At 43.5% G+C, this 27,936-nt stretch overlaps 5 protein-coding genes across 6 annotated transcripts; 3 read left to right on the plus strand and 2 right to left on the minus strand.

Annotated features, from left to right (window-relative positions):
• Positions 1 to 2,118: 2,118 nt before the first annotated feature.
• LOC101785264 lies at positions 2,119 to 4,517 on the minus strand. The gene is made up of 3 exons (XM_004968986.3): positions 4,217 to 4,517; positions 3,269 to 3,349; positions 2,119 to 2,792 (listed from the first exon to the last, which is right to left on the minus strand). Exons 1-3 carry the CDS (start codon positions 4,376 to 4,378, stop codon positions 2,424 to 2,426), a joined length of 612 nt encoding a protein of 203 aa, XP_004969043.1. The 5' UTR covers positions 4,379 to 4,517; the 3' UTR covers positions 2,119 to 2,423.
• A 740-nt stretch (positions 4,518 to 5,257) lies between these two features.
• On the plus strand, positions 5,258 to 7,744 carry LOC101785667. 2 transcript variants are annotated; one of them, XM_022826289.1, is made up of 3 exons: positions 5,258 to 5,439; positions 5,680 to 6,322; positions 7,158 to 7,744. In XM_022826289.1, the coding sequence occupies exons 2-3, from the start codon at positions 5,769 to 5,771 to the stop codon at positions 7,243 to 7,245; spliced, it is 642 nt and encodes a 213-aa protein (XP_022682024.1). In that variant the 5' UTR covers positions 5,258 to 5,439; positions 5,680 to 5,768; the 3' UTR covers positions 7,246 to 7,744. The 2 variants fall into 2 exon arrangements, with proteins under 2 accessions (XP_022682024.1, XP_004969044.1); XM_004968987.4 differs by having other exon boundaries at positions 5,263 to 5,439; positions 7,176 to 7,744.
• An 893-nt stretch (positions 7,745 to 8,637) lies between these two features.
• LOC101786068 (light-harvesting complex-like protein OHP2, chloroplastic) lies at positions 8,638 to 9,922 on the plus strand. The gene is made up of 2 exons (XM_004968988.3): positions 8,638 to 9,270; positions 9,630 to 9,922. Exons 1-2 carry the CDS (start codon positions 8,804 to 8,806, stop codon positions 9,742 to 9,744), a joined length of 582 nt encoding a protein of 193 aa, XP_004969045.1. The 5' UTR covers positions 8,638 to 8,803; the 3' UTR covers positions 9,745 to 9,922.
• An 896-nt stretch (positions 9,923 to 10,818) lies between these two features.
• On the minus strand, positions 10,819 to 14,280 carry LOC101786473 (putative pentatricopeptide repeat-containing protein At5g09950). The gene has a single exon (XM_004968989.3). The coding sequence runs from the start codon at positions 14,094 to 14,096 to the stop codon at positions 10,929 to 10,931; it is 3,168 nt and encodes a 1,055-aa protein (XP_004969046.1). The 5' UTR covers positions 14,097 to 14,280; the 3' UTR covers positions 10,819 to 10,928.
• A 3,192-nt stretch (positions 14,281 to 17,472) lies between these two features.
• LOC101778432 (basic proline-rich protein) lies at positions 17,473 to 25,318 on the plus strand. Its single transcript, XM_012845998.2, has 5 exons — positions 17,473 to 17,724; positions 20,947 to 21,538; positions 23,204 to 23,292; positions 23,396 to 23,505; positions 24,579 to 25,318. The coding sequence occupies exons 1-5, from the start codon at positions 17,473 to 17,475 to the stop codon at positions 24,613 to 24,615; spliced, it is 1,080 nt and encodes a 359-aa protein (XP_012701452.1). The 3' UTR covers positions 24,616 to 25,318.
• Positions 25,319 to 27,936: the final 2,618 nt, after the last annotated feature.

A 27,936-nucleotide genomic window follows, 5' to 3' on the forward strand; every position in this document is an offset into this window, starting at 1 on the left:
GAAAACAATATGATGGGTTGCAACATAAAATAAATACATTCGAAACATCAAGAAACATGGTCTGCAATATTAATGTGGGATATGCAACATTATATATCATGTTCCATCATCCTGCAACGTTGAAGAACAATTCTGTAACATCAGAGAAGAAGAAAACAGTATCCACTTTTTTTTCGAGAATACGCAGGAGAGCTGCGTACCTTTGTATTAAGAAGAATGAGTAGAATTGTTGCAACGCGGGCCTACCGGGCTCACGCACACGGTTTTGAAATGTAGCTTGAGCTTACATGGCAAATTATTTACATCCATTTAAACACAAAGGTTAGGGTAAGAAACCACTAAGGTACCGTTGCTTCAGCGTCTTCCTGCTGTTGTCGCGGCCATTGGAACATTGCTAAGTGTTTGGCTCCTGCCGCGCACCAATCAGTAGCTTGTTCTCGGATTAGCTCAGTTAGTTGCAGAGGATTTCTTTTTGGGGCTCTATCAAAGTTTCTGTCGTTGCGCTGTTTCCAAATTGTCCAGGAGATCAACATAAACAAGGAGTCCATCCCTTTTCTTAGCGATCTGCTCATGGCTTGCCGCTTATGCACCCAGTAGTCCGTTAAGGAGGTTTCAGACAGTGAGGTGGTGTTCTGTATGTGCAGCACTGTCGAGACGATGTGCCAAACCTCCTTTGTGTAAGGGCAAATAGCTAGCAAGTGCACGGTCGTTTCTAGCTCCTGTTCACAGAATGTACACTCCGCGTTTCCTTGTAGCCCATGTCGATGTCTTCTATCAGCCGTCCACAACCGCTCCTTAACTGCCAACCAGATGAAAAATTTCACTTTCATTGGTGCCCATGATTTCCAAATCAGCTTAGCGGCAGCGAACTTTGTGGCGCCACAGAAGAAGGCGCGGTAGGCTGAACGAGCAGAATAGACTCCAGAGGCGTCCCATCTCCACAAGACTCGGTCTTCAACTCCCTGGATTAGATGAACATTGGCTAGTTTGTGCCAGAGAAGAACATATTGTGTAAGAGCAGGCACTATAGCGCATCCGGCAAAGTCTAGAATCCATTGCTTCTGGTGCAACGCCTGTGCGACCGTCCTTGTTCTTTTCACCTGCGGCGCGATCAAGTTACAGAGATCTGGTGCCAGAATAGAGGGTGAAGATTGTCCTAGTCAAGCATCCTGCCAAAAGAGCGCCCACAACACTAGAGAACAATATATCTTCAGTATTGAATACATCGTCTGAAACAAATCGAAATTTTCAGTCACCTGAGATATAAAAGGATGTGTTTTAATTTGACAATTGATGATTGAAACGTCGCCCAGGTCTGCTAGTGCTGCATCGGCGTTGGATGCCGGGAAGCCTCGCACGACTCGCTGTCTTCCTCGTCTGCGGCAACGGCGCCTCTTCTTGTTCTCTTCGCCATGACCAAATTTTCTTACGATGACGATCAAATTTGTTTCTTGCCAACGTGAAGAAACGGATTCGATTATGATGAGTCCCTTTTCTTTCTTGTATCCAACAGGAAAACATAAGATTATGCTTTTTTTTTTTAGATGGAGAAGACAGATAAACACGAAGAGGCGGGCTGACGGGCTTGAATCTTGAGGTCCAAATCTGCCCCTTCCTGCTGCCCTGAGCCTAGAAAATTCAGGCCGGGGTGCATATGAATTCTGCTAGTGAATAATGTCTTTATTTTTTATATTATAAGCTTGAACATTTGAAGTCGGAACCAACAGATTTATTTCATAAATATATTTATATGGAGGCATGGCATTATAATTTACTGTATTCTACAAATATATTGAAATACGTACCCATAGTCAATGCGCGTTTTGAATATCATACCCGTGTCTAAAGCCTTCATTTTTGTGATCAAAAGAGAGGACAAATCCAAGCACATCGATTAAAATGGGATTACAGCAAAAAAAAGAGACATGGACCAAAAGTGTATGAATAAAGAACGTGAACCGTTTCGGCAGGGACCAAACGCTCTCAGCTCAAGTTTCAGAGAGGTTTCATCCAGGGAAAGCCTTAGCTTAAGGGTGGTTTCACACAGCAAAAATCTCTCAAAAAGTTTTAAAAAGTTTGCACAGAATAAGCCTCAGATTTAATTGAGGTCTCATCAAGTTCTTGAAATTTTCCGATGCAGGTTGCAGAGAAGTTTTATCCGAGTTTCAGGAAGTTTAGTCGACTTCCTCTATAAGAAAATATCACAATGTGGTTTTCATTTACATTCATAGTCTCGAACTCATGAACACTGGGGGAATAAACCAACAAAAGTTACCAATAACTTAGGAAATAGCATCACCTGATGTGCGGGAACATCGCCACATAGTGAGCTTTGGAGGAAAATATCAAAGAAGGGAAGGCAGGAAATAACAGACAACACTGGTATTCGATGCTTCCTGATTGCAGACACATCTCACCACAAATCACTGGTAGAATTCATTCCCAGCGCTATCTGAAACCATGTCCATGGAAGTGTCATTGGAGCTTGCAGAGTTTGTCTCCCTATTTGCCCCTGCTAAGTTTGGTTCTGTGTTCCGGCCTCCATTGCCAGCACCTTGAGCTAAGTGATAGTTCTGGAGACTCCTGCGCACCGGGCTTGATAGGGCATTAGAGAATATTGTATTCTTTGACTGATCACTGAGGCTGGGTCTAGGAGCAAACCCAGCTGCTGTTTGCCCATATAAACCAGTTGCCGGTGGAGCAACTGAATTTGTGAATGGATTTGCAATCTGAGGATGCTGGTGTACTCTTGGGGAGACATGTGCATCAGTACCTCCATAGTCCATCTCATGCTGCAAAAGAAACAAAACAAGAGTATGTCAACATTACGATTGCTTCACAAATTTAATAAATGCAAGAAATCTTACTACCCAATGCAACAGGTACAAGGTATCCATATGTAGTTCTTCCCAAAGTCATACTTCATAGCATTTACCAAGCACAACTTAAGACACCACTTCTAGCAAGTCTCAACATGACAAACAATCCATCATTGGATGTAGCTCCTGTACAGTATAAGGTGTATCTTGTATGTTCGGAAAACCTGGTCCTCATGATGGAGGTCCATACAGGTATATGAACACAAATAGAAAAAGAAATAATATGGAACTAAACAGCTACCTAAGCAGATGCACAGGAAAGATTAAGCTTATGCTTATGTAAATCAAATCAAGTGTTTCTTCTCCACAAAAAGAAACAACACTTAAAGTCAAAGCATGTTCTCAGGAAAGGAGATGGCAGCATAGTCTAGGAGGTTTCAAGGTTGGACCTGAATATGAGACATTATATCAGCTACAGTGAGCCTGGATTCTTCTTCATGCTTCCTCAATATCCACTGGTAGAGCTTTTCCTGCACCATCAAGCTTGAATTTAGCAAAGAAGAATAGCACAAGAACTGGAAGGTCTTTAATTTGGGAGGCAAGACACCACAAGACCAAGTTTTAAATTCTAAATGTTAAGATCATCACAAATTGAAATGAATATTCTTCCCCGACAAGAAATTTATCATTCTCTAAGAGATGAATGCTTACATATGCTGCCTTGAACAGCAGGATTGAACTGAGATAGCAAATCCTGTTTGTTTCTCCATATTTGTAGACTTGTAGCTATGATTATTTTTTTCCTCCAAAGACTAATCAATAAATGTTCACACTAAACTACTTCAAGTCTCAGTGGATGCTATACTGTTGCAGTACAAAATTGCATCCACTGTGAGCATGCTAAATAGGCACAGGAGCACCTAAGTTATCCTACACTGCACAATTACTTGTCGCATTACTGTGAATTACCTAATGTCTGTTCCAAGATGGTTTATCTATGAAGAACCGACAGTGACACAGTGTGGCATAAACACAGAATTGAAATTTCAGACTGTTCCAACCAGCATTTCTCTTCTTCTAATCTTGTGCTTGCAGAATCCTACACGCCTACTGATGGATGGCTAAATCCAACCTCTTCACCCCTCAGGGACATTCGGATATGAAGATCGGAAGATTTCTCACATCTTTTAGCCTATATAAGTAAGAGTTTTATAAATTCCCGAATTGAGTCACCTCCTCAATCCGTCAAGCCCAGCTGACCGCAAAGCAATCGAATTCGCGCGCGGGGCCAATCGAATTCCCAATCCCCCAACCGACAGACCGACAGACCGAAGAGAGGAAAGCAGGCAGGGGAGGTAGAATAGAGATGGGGGCGGCAAGAGGGGGGTTGTACGCACGAAGGCGTGGCGCTCGCCGGCCTGGAAGGAGAGCTTCTGCTGGGCCATGGCCTGGGTGTAGAGCTGGGAGAGGGAGTTGGCGGCGCCGCAGAAGGTGGAGTAGAGCGTGCGGTCGGCCTCGTCCAGCCGCGGCGCGGCATCCGTCTTCCTCTTCCGGGCCATCGCCGCCGCCGCCGCCGCCGCCGGGCGAATCGAGGAGGGGAAGAAGAGGGTTTGCGGATTGCTTTGCGCTTCCAATTTGTTTCCCCTTTTCCCCCTCCGTCTGTCTACTCGTGGTTTGGGTTTCGGTTCGGTTCGGTGCCCCTTCAAATCAAATATCGTCCCGTGTTTTTGGTTCACGCAAAGGAGAACACGCCGACCCGGAGGAGAAACGGGCCGGGCCCGGGCCAGACCGGATCCCAGCAAACAAAAAAGAAATAAAATGCTTATTTGGGGGCCTAAAAATACTCGTACTTGCAGGAAAATAGGAGCCTGGTGGAGCCGAGGTTGGCTCAGTTTATCTAGTGATTTTCTGTCAAATCATGTTTCGGACTAGGAGGTCTTCTAATATTTTTTGATATGTAAGTTTAGTGACAGTGAGTGGCAACAACAACGCTGGATGGCAGCAAGGCAGGAACAGTGAGTCCTCATGAATTAAAAACGAGATGGAAGCAACGGAGAAACGCAAGAAGAGGTCAAAGGTAAAAAGTGCTTCTGTTTTAAATTGTAGGCTGTTTTAGTTTTTCTAAGCTCATAGAAATCTAGAAAAACAAAACAATCTGCAATTGGGAACGGAGAGAGTTTAGAATGGAACACAGAATGACCATAACACAGTAGCTATATGGGTAGTTTTGTCCTTCCTCATCCATATTATTTTCCAATCTATTTTCAGCATTTTTCTTGCCTAGCATATGGTGTTAGTGCGTTACTCAGTGGCAATTTTGCAGTTATATACGGGTTTTCTTTGTTTTGGAAAAAAAGAGTCAGGGTTTTCCTAATGATGAATTCCACTTTAAGGGTCAAAGCCGGGTCAAAGCACTTGGCTAATATGCAATTTGCCCCATGAAATCATCCGGGAACGAAAGACTGTCCTCTTCTTCCCCCAAACTGTCCTCTCTGTCCCTCGCTCTCTGTGTCTCTCGCTCTCGATCCGATCCGTGGTGGGCTAGTGGCTCACGTCCCTGTTCCTCGCCGGCGGCAGCGGTGCTGGGCGAGCGGCTTCGCTGGCGAAGAGCATCCACTAGGTACGCTGTCCTTTCCCTTCCCTTCTGGCCGTGCGGAATCGAGCAGCCCAAGCTATGTGCATTCGGATCTGACCCAACTACTATTACATACTTGTATCATACCCACTAACTTCGATTTTTGGCAAGAATTATTGGGTGTCCTGTACTGGACCCGCCCCTGGATCCATCCAATGCTTTGCGTATTTCTTTGCGGCGCACTATATTTTGGAACAGTGAATGTGATGCAAGTTTCCTTCGCAGGATTGTGACTTGTGAGCTAGCCAATGGGGAGGTAATTTGTCCGGCTCGGCACGAGATCTTGGTTCATGGTGCCTGGATGAGCAGTTGAGATGCTACTGGCCGTGGAAGGAGGAGGGTTCTTCTCGTCTTCAGCTTCAGGGTACAGCCATGGCCTCGCCCTCCTGCTGCTCGGAAGGAAAGCGGAAGAGAAGCCCGTCAAGGTCTCGCCGTGGAACCAGTACCGGCTAGTCGACCGGGAGGCCGAGCAGGTGTGCCATCTGGCCTCCGGCAAGGATGAAGCACCAGGGAAATGTGCTCCCTTCGTCTGCTTCGGTTGCACGGCCAATGGCCTCGAGGTGGCGTCGCCAGCAAAAGCGGGATCGAGCAATGCCTTGGGTAGCACACAGGAAGATGAAGCATCTTGCCCAGCAAACAAGAAGTTGACCACTAGTGGTTCCATCACTGGGAATGAGAGACGAGGCTGTCTTAAGAGCAACTCCAAAAGGGATTCTTTGGAGCATTGTATAGTGGTGAGCGAGGGTGAGGAACCGCGCGAGTCACTGGAAGAGGTGCAGACCTTGAGAGCTAGCATGGAACGGAGGAAAGTTCAGTGGACAGATACATGCGGAAAGGATCTTTTCGAGATAAGGGAGTTTGAAACAAGGTATGGTCCAAAGATTCGGTTTTCCTTGTACATTATTGTGCCTCCCGGAATATGTATTGTCTTCATGTTTATTAATGTTGGAATGGTCCATTGTCAATTATCATACGTTTAAATGAATATAAATCTGTCTCCTACTAATTCTGAATCCAAATTTAAGTAATCGGTAGAAGAGCAAAAAAACACCATATATCCATTGTTTTGCATTTTTGTGCGATCTAGAAACCATCCCATGAGGTAAAATGCATCGTCAAAGTTTGCAGTAAGAAGCCTACCACAAAGTTCAGTATTATCTTTTTATGGAGTAGGGGTAGCCTCTGCGATAAACCTAGAACTTAGAAGATTCTTTCTTATAGAGTCAAACATCTAGTAAAGCTATCTACACATACCTTAAAAAGTAAAGGCACTTCTACACAGTAAAATTTAACTTATGCTTTCAATTGCTCTATATATCAAACATGTTATAGTGCCTGCAGCTTACTCCGGTTGTAGTTTGTTGAAGAAGCATTTTGCACCATCAAATGATGTAAATACATGTGTTGTTCTGTTTCAGTGGGGTTTAATACCTATTCCATTACTTGTTAAGCACTAGGTGCATCTTTGCTTGATTTGTACTCATTAATTGTTAAAAGAGCTCTCTCCTTTCTAACTGATTCTTTGTTTGTATGGTGAAAGTGTCTGGTCACTTCTACTATTTCCAAACTGTTAAGTTTACAAAACTTGTTAGTTTTAAGTTTCATCCTTCATCTCAACATTGGTGTGACAAATGCATACATACCTTATGTATTCATGTGTTCTACTAGCGCTTTGTTTTACTTGTAACATATTCTGATTACAGAGATTTGCAATTTGGCAGTGATGAAGGGTTGTCAGATGATGATGCTGAAAATGAAGGTTTTAGGAAGTGTGAGTGTGTGATTCAGTAGATTCCATTTCTTTACAACAAGCTTGACAGAAACATTTCTTCATGGGAAATTGAAGTCCTGCTGGGCAGGGCATGCTGCACTGGTAACTTCTCTGCAATGGGAACAATTGGTGGTAGTTGAAACGAAGCAAACAGCAACGACTTGATATCATGCTAAATTATTTGTTGGTTCTATGCTTAGCTAGTCTGTCCAGCAGGTTTACAGTTTTGACGGCCACCTGTACAATATGGAGATTTGACTCATTTGTTTCTTTTTTTTCCTTTATATTTTATTTTCCTGGCTTTCCATTGTGTTTTCATGCCCGTTGTACCATATGAGGCTGTCCTGTTAGGCTGTTACGACCCGCTGTTCTTGTTTTGCTTTGCTTCTGACGTATTGAGTGATGGCTTGATATTTTCGTTCAAGTTGGTAAAGTTCATGTCTTTGTTGTATAAAAGTGGCTCCAAGCCATTTGGGTTGTTTAACTCAGTCATATTGTGTTTTGATGTGGGTTTGTTTTCCTGTCCCTAACGAATGTGGTGATGATACAATGCTTTTCGACAGTTCAATAAGATCTCTTCTCCAACAGCTTCGAGGAGAAATTGTATATTTTTTTGCTAAATCTGTGCTGCAAAATAGATCAATTTTGAACCGTATACTTTTGAGGCTTTGACTAGTACTCCCTCCGTTCCAAATTACTATTCGTGTTTTAGCTTTTCTAGACACGTAACTTTACTTTTCTAGACACATAACTTTTACTATGTATCTAGATATAATATATACTCCCTCCATTCCAAATTATAGACATAATATATACTCCCTCCATTCTAAATTATAAGTCATTCCAAGAATCTTGGAGAGTCAAAACATCTCAAGTTTGATCAAAATTATAGAGAAAATTATAAAAATTTATGACATCAAATAGGTATACTATGAAAATATAATTGATGAAGAATCTAATGACACTTAGTTGACACCATAAATGTTATTATATTATCATATAAATTTGGTCAAACTTGAGATATTTTGACTCTCCAAGATTTTTGGAATGACTTATAATTTAAGATGGAGGGAGTATCTAGGTGCATGTCTAGACTATTTATCTAGAACGAATAGTAATTTTGGGACGGAGGGAGTACTTTATACTTGAAAATGTATTTACAAATCTAAGCAAGAATGAACTCTGCATAAAACTTCATCCAAATACTTTTGCTGGTGGGCTATGGGCTTGTTATTTAATTTCCGTAGCACAGCTTCTGTAATGCACATACTACAAAACACCAGCCCAAGTGACAGGGACAATCGCGGCAGGTCAGCAGAATGCCTGAATGTGCTGCGCCCATGTTGAGTCCCTGCAAACCTCACAAACCGTTAGGAGACAGCACGCCCGATTAAAGGTCTCACGGGCCCTCTGTTCGCAGATGCAAACTTGGCACCACACACTCTTATCCACAGCGAGAGCGTGGGTGTGTGTCCAAACCTTCTCCACGCGTTCCCTCCCTCCTCTCCTTCTCCTTCCCCCTCCCAAGAAACAAAAGAACCAGCCAGCCAGCTCTTGCAGAGCTCAAGCGACGCAGCAATGTCTCTGGCACCATCCATCCCTTCCATCAAGGTGAAGGTGGGGGGCGTCTCGGTGGCGCCCCCGCACCGCGCATGCCGGTCGTCGTTTGCGGTGATCAGGAGCTCCAAGGCGGAGGGGCCCATCCGGAGACCCGCGGCGCCTCCGCTGTCGCCACCGCCACCGATGCCGCCCAAGACGCCGGCTCTGTCCACACCACCGACCCTGTCACAGCCCCCAACCCCCGTGAAGCCGGCTGCTCCTCCTGCGTCGTCGGAGCAGCCACAGACGCCTCTTGAGCAGAAGCCGGTTCAGGCCGCAGCTCCGTCGGCAGCTGTGCAGAAGCCGGTGGCTGGGGCTGTCACGCTGGAGTACCAGAGGAAGGTGGCCAAGGACCTGCAGGACTACTTCAAGCAGAAGAAGCTGGAGGAGGCCGACCAGGGGCCCCCCTTTGGGTTCTTGCCAAAGAATGAGATTTCCAATGGAAGGTACGTTTGCTACCCTGCAAGATGCATCAAATTTGTGAGCCAGAAGGTGATTTGAACTATCAAAGCATGATCGGTGCGAATTTTCTTACTAGCTTTAATTATTTGAAGGTACTGCAAATTTATGAGCAAAATGATCTGGCCTAAGCTTGTCACAAGCAGCATGCTCTTTAACAACCAATGAAACAGACAAACATCAAACTTGAGACCGCTTATTCTAGTTGAGGGTTGACATGTTTTCAAGTCAATTAGGAAACAAGACCTAGTGAAGTTGCCACAAATTATCATGTTCGGATTCACCATATTGTTGAATATGTTAAGTTGTTTCAATACGCTAATTCAGATTGTTACAAATCCTGCAGATGGGCTATGTTTGGGTTTGCAGTAGGGATGCTAACAGAGTATGCAACAGGCTCAGATTTTGTTCAGCAAATGAAGATCCTCCTCTCCAATTTTGGAATTGTGGACTTGGATTAATGGTGGACGCTTGGTGTTGTTGTTGTATAAGTCTTTTAAATGAAATGTACCTACTTGATATGGCATATAGAAAATTCAATCTTGCACGTTGTTTAACTTATATAACTTAGTTTCATTTGTGCTGCCCTGTGAATTTGGATGAACATAAAAGTCAATTTCCAGTTTTCTTCTTTGCTTAGCTACCTGGATTTGCTCATGGAGAAAGGCAACATGGTGGTTCAATTAGGATTTACCGAGTTACTGTGCGTGCAAAAAGGGTTTACTTCTCTAATGCTAATGTATGGTTACAAGGTGCCACAGTATATGTTTTCAGCTAATAAGTAAACAACAGCTCGTGTAGTTTGACTTCAAACTCACTCGAGTCTGCTAGATGAACCAGGGATAGCACAGTAACATATGCACACTGTCAGCCTCAACCCCTGCGAGGTGAGCACCAGGAACTCTCCCAAGAGGCCAAGAACACTTGAACACAGTGGATTTGTGCTGCTGAATCTTGCAGATTTTCTGGGTTTTCTTCCACTATATATAGCTGATAAGGAGTACAATATGGAAGTCGTGGCCTCATAATCAATGCAGGATTTTCCTCCCTATGATCAATTCGTAATCTTCTTTAACTACTTGCTTAAATATAGCTAATACTAATGACTCCGAACCTGGATAATAATTCAAAAGAGATGATTTCTGATGCATCACAAAATTATATTACCTAATGCAGTGTGTGCAATCCATGGACTTCCATGAAAAGATAAAACCTATAAATAAGCACAAGTTCCGGGCTTCCAGCTCATCATTTCTAAATATCTCTAAAGCTCCACATTAGTCTAGATATCACAGCAAACTACATCAGTGAATTCAATTTTCATGTTAGGAGCTAGAATAGTAAGCTTTGAGCATTTGACACATGTAGTGATTGCTTTACAAATTCCTTGGGAAGAGGAAAATGGAATAATAATTCCCAAGAGTTTGGTTATGGAATGGTAAATTCATGCATCTGAAGACCAACGCTAACTTTACTTTTTTTTAATGCTAACTGTAAGTCTGTAACTGTAATTTGAACAGAAATATTTGACTTAAATCTGAGAAAGTGGAGAAATCTGACTCATGCTGAGAAATTTGTACCTGGCACTGTGGTACAATGATCCGAGAAGTTTAAAATTGGTACTGGAACCAACTTCACAAATCAGTTACCAGTAATCCCCACAAGAACACTTCCCATCCTCAAAATGATGAAATCGAATAGAATCCCTTAAAATGATTTGCCGGCTAACAATCTGAGAAATGTATCTAAAGGCTGTGTGACAATCTCCACAAACCCGAAGGTTCTTCATTATTCTTATCGGGCCGCCTGAGGAGGAGCGAGTTAGAACAAAGGCAACAGCTAGCTTTTCACTATGATAGCTTAACAACTCCTCTTTGTTTTCTTCTTCAAGATCATACAATGCATACTCTGTCAGGGGAACATAACCAGCATTCCTTATATTCTGTATCAAAAAATTCAGCTTCTCATAAATTTCCTTGGTGTTTGGATGTGATCTATCTCCAGCAACAAAAGTATGAACTCCATCAGTGAGCGTTACCCAACTGCGACCAGCCTCTTTTTTCACAGTTGCTTGCCTCATTGCAGCTCGGGCTTTGGCTGTATCTTCCCACATTCCTGTAGCTGCATGAAAGTTAGATGTAAGAACATAGTTTACAGGATTTTGAGGCTCTATTTCCAAAAGCTTCCTTGAAGCTTCTCTCCCTAGATCAATCTTAGCCCCATCTTTTGACTGTCGGCAAGCAACTAAAACAGTCCTCCATATGAGAGCATTTGGTTTCATTGGCATTCTTTGTATGTACTCTTTTATCTTGTCAAGCTTACCAGCTCGACCGAGAAGGTCTATTACACAAGAATAATGTTCAATCTGAGGCAGTATACCATGTTCCCTCATCATTTCAAAGTATTCTAAACCTCTTTCCACCAATCCAGCATGACTACATGCAGATAGGACGCTAACAAAGGTGACATGGTCTGGAATTTCTCTGCTGCACTGCATTTCCTCAAATATCTCAAGGGCTTTCCTTCCAAGACCATGTCTTGCATAACCAGAAATCATAGAGTTCCACGAGAACTCATTTCTCTTAGTCATGGAATTGAAAACTTTCGAGGCATAATCCACCCTTCCACACTTGGAGTACATATCAACAAGAGCACTCTCAACCACAACATCTGATTCCAAGTGTGACTTAAAGCCAAAAGCATGCATTTCCATTCCACGTTCCAATGCTGCCACAGAGGCACATGCATTTAGTATAATGGAGAAAGTGCAGCAGTCCATCATTTGACCAGTGTGTACCATAAGCCAAACACAGTCCATAGCCTCCTGTAGATGGCCATTGTAAATGTACCCTGAAATCATTGAATTCCATGAGACGGCATCCCTTCTGCCAGACATTTTAGAAAACAGATGCTCACAGGAATCCATCTCTCCTGATTTTGCATAGCATGATATGAGTGCATTATCTACTGCATTGTCTTCTGTAACTCCATGCTTCAGCACTACAGCATGAACCTGTTTCCCCAATTCAAGAACAGACAACGGAGACAAAGCAGCCAGCAAGTTTACAAATGTTACTTTATTTGGGGTCAAACCACCCCTCATCATATTGGAGAAAACTTCCACAGTTTCAGAAAGAGGTGCTTGCGAACTTGCCATTACCCCCATCATAGAGTTCCATGAGACTTCATCGTGTTCAGTCATAGAGTTGAAAACCTTCCAGCACTCTGACATAGCTCCGCATTCTCCATACATTTTGACAAGTGCATTTGAAACAGAAGTATCTAAATCTAGGCCCCACTTAACAGCATCACAGTGCACTTGCTGGCCTGCAGCTAAAAGCCTCAAACCTGCACAGGAACTCAAGCCACTAATGGCTGCAAAGTTTGATGGGCTTATGCAACCACGTCTCATCAGACAGTAATGCATCATTGCTTCTTCACAAGTATCATTCTGATCAAGAGCTGAGATAATGGTGTTCCATGAAATTCTATCCCTCGCTTCCATTAGCTGAAATACTTTAGAGGCATCATCGATGGCACCACATTTGGCATACATATTAACCAAACCATTACTAACAGCGATTTTCATATCAGTAATTCCAGTTCTAAGCATATGCCCATGGACTTCCCTACCTTTCCTCAACCCTTCTTCTGATACAGAATATTCAGCTATGGCACTGAGTAGCACAACATATGTATCTGCGTTAACAGCAACAGAATCTCTCGTGCCCACGAAAATAGCTACCGATTCTTCACCACAGTGTTGCTTGACCAAGCCCACCATCAAACCATTTAAAGTAACTGCATTTCTCTCTTTCAAACTGAGGAAAATATCCTTAGCATCATCAAGCAAGCCATGTCTTGCGAATGCACTAACCAGAGCACTACCCACGTAGAGGTCACTAGAACAACCAGATTTGAGCACCCTCACGAACACTTGGTCAAGCACACCAGAGGTGCATGACGACAGAGATGTCGCAGTAATTAAACTCCCAAAGGTATGCTCCGTTGGCCGCAGCTGAATCCTGGAATCATCTCGCTGCATATCCATGAACAGAGTGAACGTTGAAATCACATCCCCTTTCTTAGCATACACGGACATCAAGGCGTTCCACGTGATCAAGTCCCGGACTGGTGTGCCATCAAAGACCCGCTGCGCTAGGATCGGCGGACCAACAGCGCAGCTGCCATACATCGAGATCAGGGCATTGCACACGGTGGTGTTGGACGTGTACTCTGTCTTCGACACCAATCCATGGACCTGGGTCGACAAGCCCAGCCGGTCAGGTCCCCCGTCCTGGCACGCCCGGAGCACGGTCCCGAAGGTGAATGACGTGGGCCTGCACCCGGGCTCCACCTCCCGCAGCATGGCGCGGAACAACCGGAAGGCCTCGTCGGCGAGCCCCTGCAGCACGTACCCGGAGACGAGGCAGGTCCAGGAGACGGCGTTACGCTCGGGCATTTCGTCGAACACCCGGCGCGCCGCGGCCAAGCGCACGCCCTTGGCGTAGGAGTTGACGAGGTGGTTGACGAGGAAGAGGTCATGGTTGAGCCCCCTCTTGACGAGCTCGACGTGGAGGCGCTCCGGGGAGGTGGCGTCGCCGCGGCGGCGGAGCAGGTGGAGGATGTCGGCGTGAGGGTGCGGGGTCGGAGGCGAGGGCGAACGAGGATGCGGGAGCCGGTGGGCGAGGAGGTCGCGGAGTGGGACGGGAGGAGGGAGGCGGCTAGGTGGTGGCGAGGAAGCGGAGGCTGCGGCGGCGGAGGAGGCGGATCGGATTGTGAGGTGAGGAAATGGCGGGAGCTTGCGGTGCATCGGTGTTTGGAAACGAAGAAGTGTCAGATGGGAAGGAAAGCGTATTCCACGAAATACGTAAAAGCATATCAGGCACAGGTTTATTGCCGGCAGGTCCAGCTGATTCTGTTAGCTAATCTGAAACAAGTCGAACAACAGAATATTCAGGTTTGACTGTTTGAGAGGAATGGGGAAGTGTTTGAAAAGAGAGAGACAACGGCCATAACCATAGCTGTTAGCTGAATAACAGTCTCAACCATCCATTCCAACTTGGTGCAAACTTTTAAGCATGATAAGAGAAAGATGCCTTTTTCGTGAGTAAGAGAAATATAGCCTTGCCACTTGGAAGTACATGAAAAATATCAAACTCAAATTGACTTCTTACTTGTTGCTTATAGATATTTTCTGATTCTTTGCTTGTTCTACAGTATTTATTGGCCAGTGATGTGGTTTTTTTTCACAGAGTAAACCATGACAACATTAACAACTTATGTTGCCCACAATCCTTTGGAAGCAAATGCCAGGTCAACCCCGGGCAGCATGCCCCGCTCGGGGGATTTTTTGGACCTTCACTTCCCCCTCCCAACCCAGGGCAGGAAGCCCCCGTCCGCTTATGTTGTTTGGCAGGTGGATTGCAGGGCAAACACTCCGTTGTGCTGATATGATAGGAAAGCTAGCAAAGTAAGGCAGTGCTTGTATGTAGGTTCAACAAATATAAAAAATATTCAAATGGGATTAAAAAATTTCACAAAATGTACGTAATGAAAGATTAAAAAAACTCAGATGTAGGTTCAACAAATATAAAAAATATTCAAATGGGATCAAAAAAAAATCAGAAAATGCACGTAATGAAAGATTAAAAAACTCAGTTACATGAGAAATAATTACATGATCTGTATCAACATTACGAGAGAATAGCTAAAATTTGCACCAATATTTTAGATTACAATCCACAATTACGAGACAAATTACGTGTCTTAGGTTTCAGATAACTTTTCGCAGTAAAAAAGACTCGCTTTAGTTCACTTGGCACTTGCATCCAACCGAATGCCAACACATCGCAAGGTTCACCATCACACAGATTGTATATTGTATCACCATCACATAGATCTGAAAAGCGATGACAAAACCATGCTATAGATCAGCAGTTTAGTCCCTAAAGAATCCCCTTACTGGTGTGATCTCATAAGATATCTGCAGCTGCCAATTAAACAAGCATTAATTTAGACTGATAAGAAAAGTTGCCTTATGTGAAGAGTGCAAGTTGACAATTAGCCTCACATACTCAAAATTAAGCATTTGATTAGCACACACAACTATCTACCATGAGAACCAATAGTGTTATGTGTCATAGACAATGCATTTGATTAGCACACACAACTATCTACCATGAGAACCAATAGTATTATGTGTCAGAGACCATCGTCTGTATCTAGCAAGTTGTGAAAAGGAAAAAAGAAGAGGAAAGTGCTAGTAGCAACTGATCTATCAAAATCAGAACAAATGACGAGATTTCCTTCTAAGATAGGAAGATCATACCAATGGTTTTATGAACAAATGGAAATCCAACGAAAAAATAAGAATGCATAACCATTCCACCCATTAACATGCTTCAGTAAACGAATTCAGGCCCAGAACAAATTCTGTAAGATGGGAATCAATAAACCAAGCATAACATGGGATGAGTAGACAAACACAGGTCATACCACAGCCTACTAAGGTTTTACTTCAGTGTTCCTACAAAGTTTCTATATGAAAATAAAGACAAACTGATGGATCAGCTAACTGCTACTTAATGTCTTTCCTTTACTGTTAGATATCACTATGTTTATACTAGGATTCAGCTAGCAAGTCAAATGAAGTGTAATCAGTAGAACATTCAGTTTATCTGTAGTTCTGTATTGGAATTCAACTAATCAGAAAATCTGATATAGCACAAGTGCTCTGGATATACTGCATTCTAGGGAATAATTTTGTTCAATATTAGCATGCATATATCCGTGGATTAAGAGGACTGAACATAGTAGACACTAAACATAGGCATGCCGAACAATCTGGTTAGTTAATCAACCGGACATGCATGACTTACATGAGCATCCAAATTAAAAGATGGATGATTATAGATAAGTAAACATATTCACAGACTAACTTATATTTAATTACTAGCGAAACCTGGCAGTCAGCGTACATTTCCTAGCCCTCCGAGGCTCTCACTTTTCAAACCTCCACTAGACAATTGGTATATCCGTATATGTTTTCCTCGTACGACCGAAATGTCCAAAATGGTTATTGTGCTATATAAACATTGATACTCAGGTATAAAAATAGAAGGCTTTGTCGATTAGGTTTATACATCAACCTAACATTAAGATCGATCTTAGTGATTAGGCTATAGACATGTTCAACTAGTTTGAGCCCAAACCAGATGCATTAGTATTATGGCTAGCCGGTCTGGCTCAAGATGCTCAATCTCAAACCATTTTGAACACCTATATATACTCTTCGGACGGTTTTACCCATTCGGACGGTTTTACTCACCGGAGATAGTATATCAATTTGAAGTACTCATGGATATAGAGGTGTTTGGATACTAGGTGCTAAATTTTAGCAGTGTCACAACGGATGTTCGGATGCTAATTAGGAGGACTAAACATGAGCTAATTATAAAACTAATTGCAGAACTCATGTGCTAATTCGTGAGACGAATCTATTAAGCCTAATTAATCCATCATTCGCAAATGGTTACTGCAGCACCACATTATCAAATTATGGACTAATTGGGCTTAATAGATTCGTCTCGCAAATTAGACTCCATCTGTGCAATTAGTTTTATAATTAGTTTATATTTAATACTCTTAATTAGCATCAAACATCCGATGTGATAGGTGCTATAGAGGTATCCAAACGGACCATAGTATATCAATTTGAAGTACTCATGGATATATAATAATACCAATGGTGTCCATAACATTTAGCCCTTGTTTACTTGGGATGTTGGGAGGTGCCAAATTGGTATTTTGCCATAAATGCGACACTGTAGCGTTTCGTTTGTATTTGTGAATTATTGATATTTGACTAATTAGGCTCAAAAGATTCGTCTCGCAAAGTACAACAAAACTGTGCAATTAGTTTTTGATTTCGTCTACATTTAGTACTCCATGCATGTACCGCAAGTTTGATGTGATGGGGAATCTTCTTTTTGCATAGTGTCAAAGTTGGGAGTTTTGTGGGAAGTAAACAAGGGGTTAATAAACTGCCATCTCGGCAAAATGGTGACGTTGCAAGAGGAAAAAAAAAGAGGAAACTGGATCGCATGCACGACGTCCTTTCGGCGGCCGTTCCAAGACGGAAGAAAGCGTGCGGCCCCCCGCGCCACGTCGTCAGCCGCCCGAGAGCCATGCCCGCTGCGGCGCTGCCGCCTGAGAGCTTCAAAATCGACGCGACCCGTGCGCTCACCGCCGAGCCCCGCAGCAGCAGCCCGCACGCACGCTCCTCGCCGCTACCGGCCGCTGCGAGCCGCGCCGTCACACGTGCTCGCCGGATCCGCGGCCGCTGCCGTGCTCGTTGCTGCCCCGGCGGCCCCACCGCGCGGCCTCTCCCCGTGCTGGGCCTCGACGTCGACGGTGCCTCTGCGCCTCGGCTGCCCCACGTACGAGCGCCGCCTGCCCCCGCGTGAGCTTCGCCGTCGCCGTCGCCGTCGGCCGTCGCACGGACACTTGCCGCCGCAGCCGCGGGCGTGATGGCCAGCGCTGCTGCCTGCACATGGCACCGTCCACGCCCCTGCAGGCCTGCACGAGCTTGCTGACCTTGCTGCGATGGAGGCCGCACGACATTGACAAGATTGAAGCCAAATCGAAGTATAATCTCACAAAAGTGATGAATCGTACAAATTGAATCTTTCTTCATTTTTCCACTCAAATCCGGTGCCATGGTTGTGGATTTGTGTGCACAGGCGTTGGGACCTTGGCCAAACCAGCACCTCACCGGTCGCCCGGTGGATTGGCTCCGCGCGCGGCTCGCCGGCCCCGTCAGAGCCCCGCCCCGCCCGCCCGACGGCTTGGCCTCGCGCTGCATGCCGCTCCGTGCGGATTGGATTGGAGAGAGAAAACAGGAGACTTTGACGGAGAATGGAGGAGAACGAAGGATAAAATATTAGTGGGGGCCATTCAAAAGTAACTGTGAGTTGTGAGGTAGAAGTTGTAGTTTTCAGATACGGTGTCCAGTTAATTTGGCACCAGGAACACTGTGAATACTACGGTGGTTGTTGTAGCGAATTATTTTTTTAACACCATGGCGACTACTCCGTACTTTGTTTAAGTCTAAGTGTATGCTTTCATTGCAGCATGTCATTCCAAATATTTCATATGATGAGACTAATGCTTATAGAAAGAACTGTTTTTTTCTCATAGCAACGCATGGGCAGACCTATATTTTTAAATGTTCATTCTTATTTTCACACGATTATTATCTTGTTTAATACTCAGTGTATTGTAATTTAAATATTTTGCTGCCCGTAGCAACGCACGGCATGATTCTAGTGTAAATCAAAAAGTATATTACACATTTTAATCATTATTTTCATATAATTTTACATCCTATGAATTAATTCATTATTAAATATCATACCTATTAAAATAATGATAATTAATTCAAGATGTATTTTCTAATATGTGCTATGATGTCTACTATCATCTCGCAAAATTTTAACTAAGACTACACTTGTGCATGGAGAAAAAGAAAAGAAAAATTGTGTTGGTGGTTAAATTTATCCAAATAGCATGATTAGGTGGTAAATTGAATCAAGAAGTAGTTTAGGTGCATACTTGAGGGGAATAGTTTGGATTTGTTTTTCTAATAATCGGTGTATACATCCAAATCTCGCTATATGATACGCATGATGCAGGGTAGAATAAATTAATTAACTTTAAATTATAGCAAAGGCAGCTGGACAAGCTTTTTTATATAATATTCAGAAAGAATATACTCCCTCCATCCTAGAATATAGCTACGTTTAGTTTTTTCCAAAGTCAAACTTTTTTAACTTTGACCAAAAATATCTCTAAAAATAATTGAAAATATTACATATTACAATAGTTTGTTTCATGATAAATCTACTACCATTATTATGTTATTAGTTTCTATGATTATTTCGTTATTCACAGTTAAAATTGAAAGAGTTTGACTTTAAAAAGTCTAAATATAGCTATATTCTAGGATAGAGGGAGTAAAAAAAACATGCATGCATGATCAAATAGAGCAAAATTACAGGCTAAATGGAATAAATTTCATTTGTAACCACACTACGTGAAAAGTTGTATCTTTTTTTATTATATATTAATTAGTGGCCGTCGATCTTGAGCATGTCACAATTGACTTGTTGCATGTATGTAAGTGCGCTTGAAATTAGTTTCAGGCGTCATTTGCGAACATATCGACTCGATGCGTTGACTCAAGATAGTCCAAGTTTTGATGTGCACAACCTGACTAGAAGTAGCTTATGAATGTACGTAGGGATAAACTACATTGATCAATGTCAGCCAAGATCATGTCTCCTCTGGGCTAGCTCATTGAGGGTCTGATTGGTTGGTTGCATCCAGCCCACGTTCAGGCTCGTCGGATGCAACATACCTGTGATTGGATGCCCGCATTAGCTATTGAGCCAGGCTCTTTGGATGCAACAGGTACCTCTGAGCCAGGCTCGCGGGATGCGAAAGTTTTATGTATTTTCACGGAGCCTGACTTGCGCGATGCGAAAGGAGCGCGTGGACGAGCATGCTTTGAGGGAAAAATTGGACTAGCTGAGCATGGAACGGGCAACCAATCGTTGTTTCTGAGTAGCCTGGTTGAACAGAGACGCAAACCAAACAAATGGATGCTGCATCTAGCAAGCCTGGCCGGAGGGAGCGTGTATCCGTGATGCGAGCCAGGGGCTCATTGGCTAACCAATCACACCCTAAGTGTCAGTTACAAAGCAGAGATAATATTGGACCAAATTGGTATGCCACATGTCCAGTTGGTAGTTGAGCCAGATGTTGACATTTGAGCCCACTTGTGTGGCTAGTGTGGTGATTTGTTAGTGATCTCGATACAACTCAGATAGTGTTTGGTTCGTGCTAAGGTAATGTAAACGCAAAGGGATCAGATTACAATGTATTTGGCGGTGGAATGGGTGATTGCCCTCTTTGTTTGGTTGCACTCTGGTAACGTAATCAGATTACTGTGTGGGTGCTATATCTGATTACGGTGGGGGAGGAGGGGTAACAAGCTTGTATAGATATTATTTAGGTAAGGGATTCGATTACAGTGTCAATTGATTACAAACCACCGCAACCAAACATATGTAATGGGATTCGTTACGTTCAGGAATCAGATTACGTTACATTTGAACCAACCAAACACTACCTCATAGTTAGACCAATCCTAACCCATAATGTTTAGGGGTAGTAACACTTATCTTACACATCACAGCTCTGTTGTAAAAAATCACTTTGTAGGAGAGCATAGCTTGAGCTTTTATACTTCCTAACATTTTCAAGAATTATCAATGCCAATTTCACATATGTGCTCACATATTCCAAGATCAATTCTTCAAAAACTTGAGCATCATTTAGTATGTCCTTTCAGATTGTTGGTCCATCCACTGTCACCAAACAGCAATTCTGTCACAAATATGGTATTTGAAAATAGCATATGGAGAAATGCAAGAAAGTTGGTATCTCCCAGTGCAAAGACACTCTATGACACCTATTATCTCTTACAGCGCACCTCAGCCGATCGGCTGCACAGCTAAAAGAAAAAGAGCAGCAGCCGGAGCACATGTCCTTAACAAATTGAACGCTCCCTTCACCATTGTATTCCTGTTTCCTGCTAGGCTGCTGCAGCTGCAGCGCTACCGAGCACCCCGGTTCCACCTCCCCCCCCCCCCCCCCCCTTCCCGGCTGCCCATCCACGCCGGCGCCGCCACCGGCTCCTCCACACCGCCGCGCCCCCTCTACAGCTCCACTCCGCCGCCCGGCCGCGGCTCCTCCGTCCGCCGCCACGCCGGCGCGCCCCCTGCAAGAACTGGGGCGTTGCCGCCAGTCGTACCTGGCCTCCTCCTCCTCATGCTCCTCGCCGTGGCACCGCCACCTGCGGCTTCCGCGGTGGGCTTGAACTGGGGCTCCGCGTCCTCTCACCCGCTCCCGGCGGCGCGGGTCGTGCAGGGCCTGCTCCTCCCCAACTCCGCCTCGCCGCCACCTCCTACGACGCGCTCGCGGGCACGGCGTCGCCGTCACTGTCGGGGTCCCGACACGCTGCTCCTCTTCTGTTCGCCGCCCCACCAGGGTCCGCCACGCCTCTTCCGTTCGCCGCCACGCCTCCTCCGTTCGCGGCCGCGCTGGTAGACGTCGACCTCTGGCCACTGCTGTGCCGGCCGCGCAGCTGCCAAGCTCGCCCCTACGGCGTCGTCGAGCGTACCGAAAACGGTAACCTCTTCCGCCTATCCGTACATCCCCAATAGTCGATCCGTTTTTGTGGTTGTTGAATGCATAGAGGATAGTGATTAGTGAATTTGGTAGTGAGATGATGACCGGCGGCCTGGGTTTGGCATCTGAATTTGGTGATTAGTGAATTTGCTCCTGTTCTCCATTAATCTCCTGCTCCTCTTTGAGGTGGTCACCATCTCACTACGAAAATGGCTAATTGATTGATCAGATTGGACGCGTCCACTAAAATAGCTTGATTCCTACTCCCTCCGTTCCAATTGTAGGTCGTTTTGGCTTTTGTAGGTGTATAGTTTTTTAAAGCAAAACGACCTACAATTTGGAATGGAGGGAGTATTTAAGTTTTCAAATATCCAGATGCAGTATTTGCTTTGTGTCACTGAATGCTGCTTTTCACTTGAGGGATTTTATCAATAGACTTCTCAAGTTTAATAAACAAGCGGAATGAATTTGGTAAAGAGAATAATAACTTAGCTTTATGTTCATGATAGCTTAATCTGGCGTGTTTGTGAATAGGAGGTTCCTGCATGTTTGTATTGGCAGTGTCCATAGGGCTGAGGTATTTAATTTATCATATCAATTAAGCTTCAAATGACCCAGACTAATTACTGTAACTGCTGATTACAATGTGAAAATGGAATACGACTACATTTATTGTTATGATTTTTTTAATAATCTTTGTAGACTATACATGAGTTTTGGTTCCATAATCCTCCTATTCCCCTAACTACATATGCAGCTGTAATTATCTCCAGTTTTAGGTTCCTAGATATGGTCGCCATCTTTTTTAATGTGTTTTCCATGGACTTAATACATATGGAGAAATCACAATACTGGGTGTTATTTTGCATTAGTCTAAAACCTAACAGCGCTAGCTGCTGCAGTAGGGCGACAGGCAGCCAAGAATATTACTTGCATTCGCCCTGATCAGGTACGCGGGCCATGTCATTGATCCTCGTCTGAGCATATGATCCAAATCTGTGTGCACCACTAATGTCCTCCCCATCCTGCAGCCAAATCTGAGTGTGGATCTATATCTGTGTATGTGCGTCACTTAGCTTGCTGTTATAGTAGTTTGTATAGATTTTCAGGAATGTGGTTCTTTCCTATACTTAAGACAGAAGGAACTGCTTACTGCATTTGGATTGGTACAGTCAAACTTCAACCAATGTATGCGCTGCTCAATTACAGCTATGTATTAAACATATCTGGAGAAAATTGATTGAAATTATCAGTCACAACCACCAATGTTTTTTGCTGCCTCATCTTGCTTGACATAAAGAAAAGAATATAATGGATTAGTGTTTTGGTGTGTTCTGTTTTATCGATTAGTTTTCCCGTGTACTTGCTGGCTGTAAGGCTGCGCAAAATGGAATTTGTTTGATTCCTGATGGTGTCTTCTTTTCCTTGCTGGGATGTCATGTAGGAGCTGAATTGTTCTTCCATATGTTTTAAAATTCTCGCTACAATTTCAGGGTATGTGTCACATGATGGGTTATTTCAATTATGTCTAAGAATGATGCAGTACACGTGACCTCATTTCATACTCACCTCTGATTTAGACTAATCGTGTGTTCATTTTGTCATGTTCACCTAACGATATCAATACTTTGTACAGCACTAATACTACCAATCTACGGAATGCAGGTAACATCAATTCTCTCATTCACTGCATTGAGCTCAGCTGCTGGTGTGTACTAATTCTTTTTCAAAAGGGCTTGCTCTTCTACAAAAAGGTATCTCCAACTCCCGTGTGGGAAAATATGAATGGAAGGATTGCTCATCTGGATTGACTTCCTGTCTTTTGCTTTTTGATTAATTTGAGCTTTGCAAATTCAGTTTTTTTACAAGAGAACTACATTGGAGCAACTACATTGCTGGAGCTGTACGCACGTGCTCCTGAAGAATAGGCCAAGGAGCTCATCGCCCAACTTGCAGATTTCCAGGAGGTATGCACGGCCTCAAATATTTCTCATAGACTTTTTTACAAGTATAATGGACAGGTATTTGACACTTGAATCCCAACTCCCATCTATTGATGGCAGTTTCGATAGTTAGCTGGCAAGATTTTTTTTCATAATGTCCACAACTCTTTATACTTGATTTGGTTGATGAATCTGAATACAAGTTCATAATTTCTTCAGCATCCTCTTCATAACATCCTGCTACATGTAGATTCATTTTTTAAAGAATCAGGTAAGGCATAAGTGCCTTTTCTTTCAGAACTTCAGTTTCATGTCATTGGAAATGTTAGATTCCAAAAGGATGTGAGGTTGCTTGATTTCTCATAATTTGGCAGGCCTCAAATGCACACAATTTAGCAATTAAAGTGTTGGCCGTTGTTGTTCCATTCCATGTTTACGGGTTTTTTTTTCCCAGATATGCCACTGAAATTCTGAACTGGTTTCTGTTATGTCTTATCCAAAGCGTTTAGATGAAGCTCTGAACACTGAAACCTAGGAGTCCGCCTGTTCATGTTCACCAAACTTCTACTACATTTCCCATGGCCAGCGAAGAGTTAAACAGTTTGCGCAACAAATTTATATCTTCTGACTGATTTAATCCCACTGCTGTTCAGTTTAGACAATAGTGTTGTAGTATGGCAATACTGCTTTGATTCATTTGAATTAGTACTTTGAAATGCTTATGCTCTTGCAGGTTGGAGAATGCTTATGGGCCCTCCGCCAATGTAACCTGCATGCTCAGAGTAGGATGCTCCATGCTGCTGTTAGATAAATCCCGAATTAGCCAAATAATTAGCACAGGCTCATGGCTGCTATTTTTGCCAATAACTACTGCATGCATGGCTTCAGAGTCTGTTTAACAATCTCCTAGGTGTAGGATGTCCCTACAGTTTCCTGTCAAAATACAAAAGATGCAGAAAATAGCACCAAAACATCGGCTCTGTTCTGATATTATACCACTTATAAAACTGACTGCATGTCAGTATGCTTTGGTGATGACTATCTCTAAAATAATTATCTGAACTATTTAACTTGTTTTCTCTGTTCTTGTACAACAGTGACCTCGATGGGATAAAGAAAGACCATATTGATTAATATGCAGTTTTCAAGGTACTGTAAATATTCTATACGTTATCACTATTCCATGATGTAATGAATGGAGAAGCTGGGAGGTAGTTTTGTCAAGCTCGTTAAACATGTTTAACATTTTTCCAGGAACAGACCGTAATTGATAGTTATAACTTGCTTTGTGGGCATTCATGATTTATACATACTAACAACCCGTGACATCTCTTTGATCCCCTCAAGGCCTCAAATGTGCATCCCAAGCATTGTTCTCCAAACGGGAGTGAAGCATGTGTGTGGGTGAAGATTACTATATGAAGAGTTCTCTGAAACTTGTCATTTGTACCACTGAGGACCCCCCCCCCCTCCCTCCCCCCCCCCCCCCCCCAAATTGCAATTTAGTATGTTTTAGTATGTACTGATTCACACAACTCAGAAGGGTTGGGCAATATGATGCTTTTCAAGAAAGTGGTACTAGGCAGCCACCCAATAAAAGAGGAAATGTACTCAAGTCTGTTGCGTATCAGAACTGTATAATTTTGATTTTTTTACTAACTGTTTCTGTGATTTAATAGGCATAGCTGCTGAAATTAAGTTCTTGCTGAGGTATAAGAGATAGTATGGTGTTCTGATTTCTTATAGTTTTCAGAAAAGTTCATCAGCATTGTGCTTGACTCATGGACTATCTTGTAGTATTACATGTTCATACTTTTATTGCATAATATTTCATCTCTGAACTTGGTGGAAGTGCATTTCGTGTATTTATGGCGTTCTTTGCTTATTAATATGCTCCTCTTGTGCCAATATATATAGCTTCTCTGAAGAATCACTTTGGCGCATTGTTCTAACTGTGGCGATTTTAGGCAAGTTCATTTCCATGTGTTAATTGTACTTCTGTAAACATATGACTTGGATTTTAAACATCAAATATTATGATTGACATCTCATAAATTTTTGGAAAACAAACGTGTGGTTGTATTTAACTGAACTTTCACACAACACATAAATATTGGATCTGAATGTACTTTACTGAATTTCCACATGACTCATTTCCACATGACTCATGAAGCAAATATTATGTACCTCTAAAAATTGTGCAAAGGTTTTGGTTTTCAACATTTTTTTTTTGCCTGTAGCAACGTACGGGCACGAACTTAGTTGATATAGATGAAGCAACGAAAAAGTAGGATGACGGATGATGTAAGGAGCATGGCCTAAATAATCTGGCATATAATTAACGCCTGGTGTATTCCTTCAGCACCTGCAACTTTTGCCCAGTACAGAGTAGGAAATATGGCAAAACCCTTCAGTAAGAAATGATGCCCTGAAAGTGGAATGTTTATACCAAACAAAGTAGGAGACACATGCGCACTCATTACATTTCTTGTGATAAACCACGCCCATCAGAATTTCCTGTGTAAGTGTGCATGTATATATGAGCATGTCATGTATTATTTCAGAAAAAAAAATGGATGTTCTACGGCAGCATGCATTCAAAGACCCGGATCGGACCGGCCACACCATCGGCGAAATACAGTAGTAGCGTAGTACATATAGGGGTGGTAAAGAAATCTAACAATTTTAATTTTGAAAGATTGAGCTTAGTAAGAACAGAACTGATCGTGAGTTTTAAAGGCCATGCCCGCCTTTCAGCAGCGCCGGCCAGCTGCCGACCCTGACGACGAATAGCTCTTGCAAGCATGCATGAATGCATGATGCAGACTCGCAGAGCCCGAAACAATGGACCGCGTCCACGTACAACGTCGTGTCGTCCCTCCCGACTCCCGCCAAGTTTGACATGCGCACGCTCGACCCGGCCCCGCCCGGCCGGCCGCCCCGTGGATCGGTGGACGGATGGGGTTGGCCGCTGCACTCATCAGATGCTCGCCCCCGCCGGCCTACATGGACTCGTCGTCGACCACGAGCCACCAAAGCTAGGCCGAGTCTACCGGCCGGGCGGTGCATGCCATGGCCATCGCCGGCCGGCGGCTCTCAGGGTATAAATACATGCGCACACCGCTGCCTCCTTCGATTGTCACTTACACTGAGAGAGCTGTCCATCTCGATCGGTTCAGTAGTCAGCAGGCACATCCACCGTACCTGACATTGTACCGCAGCCGACCAGCCGAGACCATCAAGCTCCTCATCACCAGCCACTTCATCGCTTGGGCACGTACACGCACGATGAGTTCCCTGGCGGCGAGGCCCACCCTGCTGGCGTACCTGCTGCTCGCCACGCTGCTGCACCCCTGCCTCTGCCACGCCGCAACGCCGGCGGCCGCTCGCTCCGGCGCCGGCGGCGCCAACTGGAGAATGGATCGTGAGTACCTGCTGCTGTTGCCTGACTCTTCTTTGGAGATTGATCATCAGCCAACTAATGATGCTAATGCCACCTTATTAATTACTGATTGCTTGTTTCGATCGGATGGTGATGCAGCAAAGGCGATCGACCAGGGGGTCGCCTACGTCCTCATGCTCCTCGCGCTCTTCGTCACCTACATCGTGCACTGAATTGAATTGAACAGCGCTTACAGCACACAAGCCTAAGTAATTAGTTTCTTCATATTCATTGGTCACATGATACGCAGGGTCGACGTCCGATCCTCCTAGAGCTCAAAGCAGGAGAGAGGCTTCTAAAGTTGGTACTACTAGATAGCGTCTTGATTTCTGTTCGCCGGCTATCAGCTGCTCGACGAGCAGAGCAGTTTGGCCGCCGGGGCCGGGCAGATCATTTCTTTTCTTTTTCTTTTTCTTTTTTACTTTGATGTGATGATGATTCGACTTGCTGTAGTAAGTTGCAGTCTAGTATTCATCCATCATGTGCTGTAAATGGTTCGTTATTAAGTGGAGTTCATGTCAATAAGGAATAATAATAACATAAATTCCATTTTTCTACGCAAACAAATTGTACTGTCATGAGGTGGGCCTTTTATGCTTCTACCGTGAGGCGCACGATTTTGTGTACCGTATAGTCTTTCAAATCTTTCTCCTTCTGATATTCTCTCCGTATCAAAATATTTTATCGTTGTTAATTTTTCCTTGCAACATTTGACTATTCGTTTATTAAACAAATTTATTCAGATATAAAGAAGATAAAGATAAGTCATGTTTAAAATACCTCTTATAATAAAATAAACCACAAATAAATTAAATGATACTTACATAATTTTTTTATTATTAATAAGATGAATGATCAAATATCATGACAAAAGTTAACGATGATAAATAAATCGATACGAAAGTAGTACTACTTTTAGCACTATTGGCTTATGTCGCACGTATATACCGCACTCTAGTATTGACGTACTCATGAGTGGCATCATTTCCACGCACATATCGTTTGCGACTAAC

This window comes from Setaria italica, chromosome V (genome assembly GCF_000263155.2).
Source record: "Setaria italica strain Yugu1 chromosome V, Setaria_italica_v2.0, whole genome shotgun sequence".
In the NCBI taxonomy this organism is placed as follows: Eukaryota; Viridiplantae; Streptophyta; class Magnoliopsida; order Poales; family Poaceae; genus Setaria; species Setaria italica.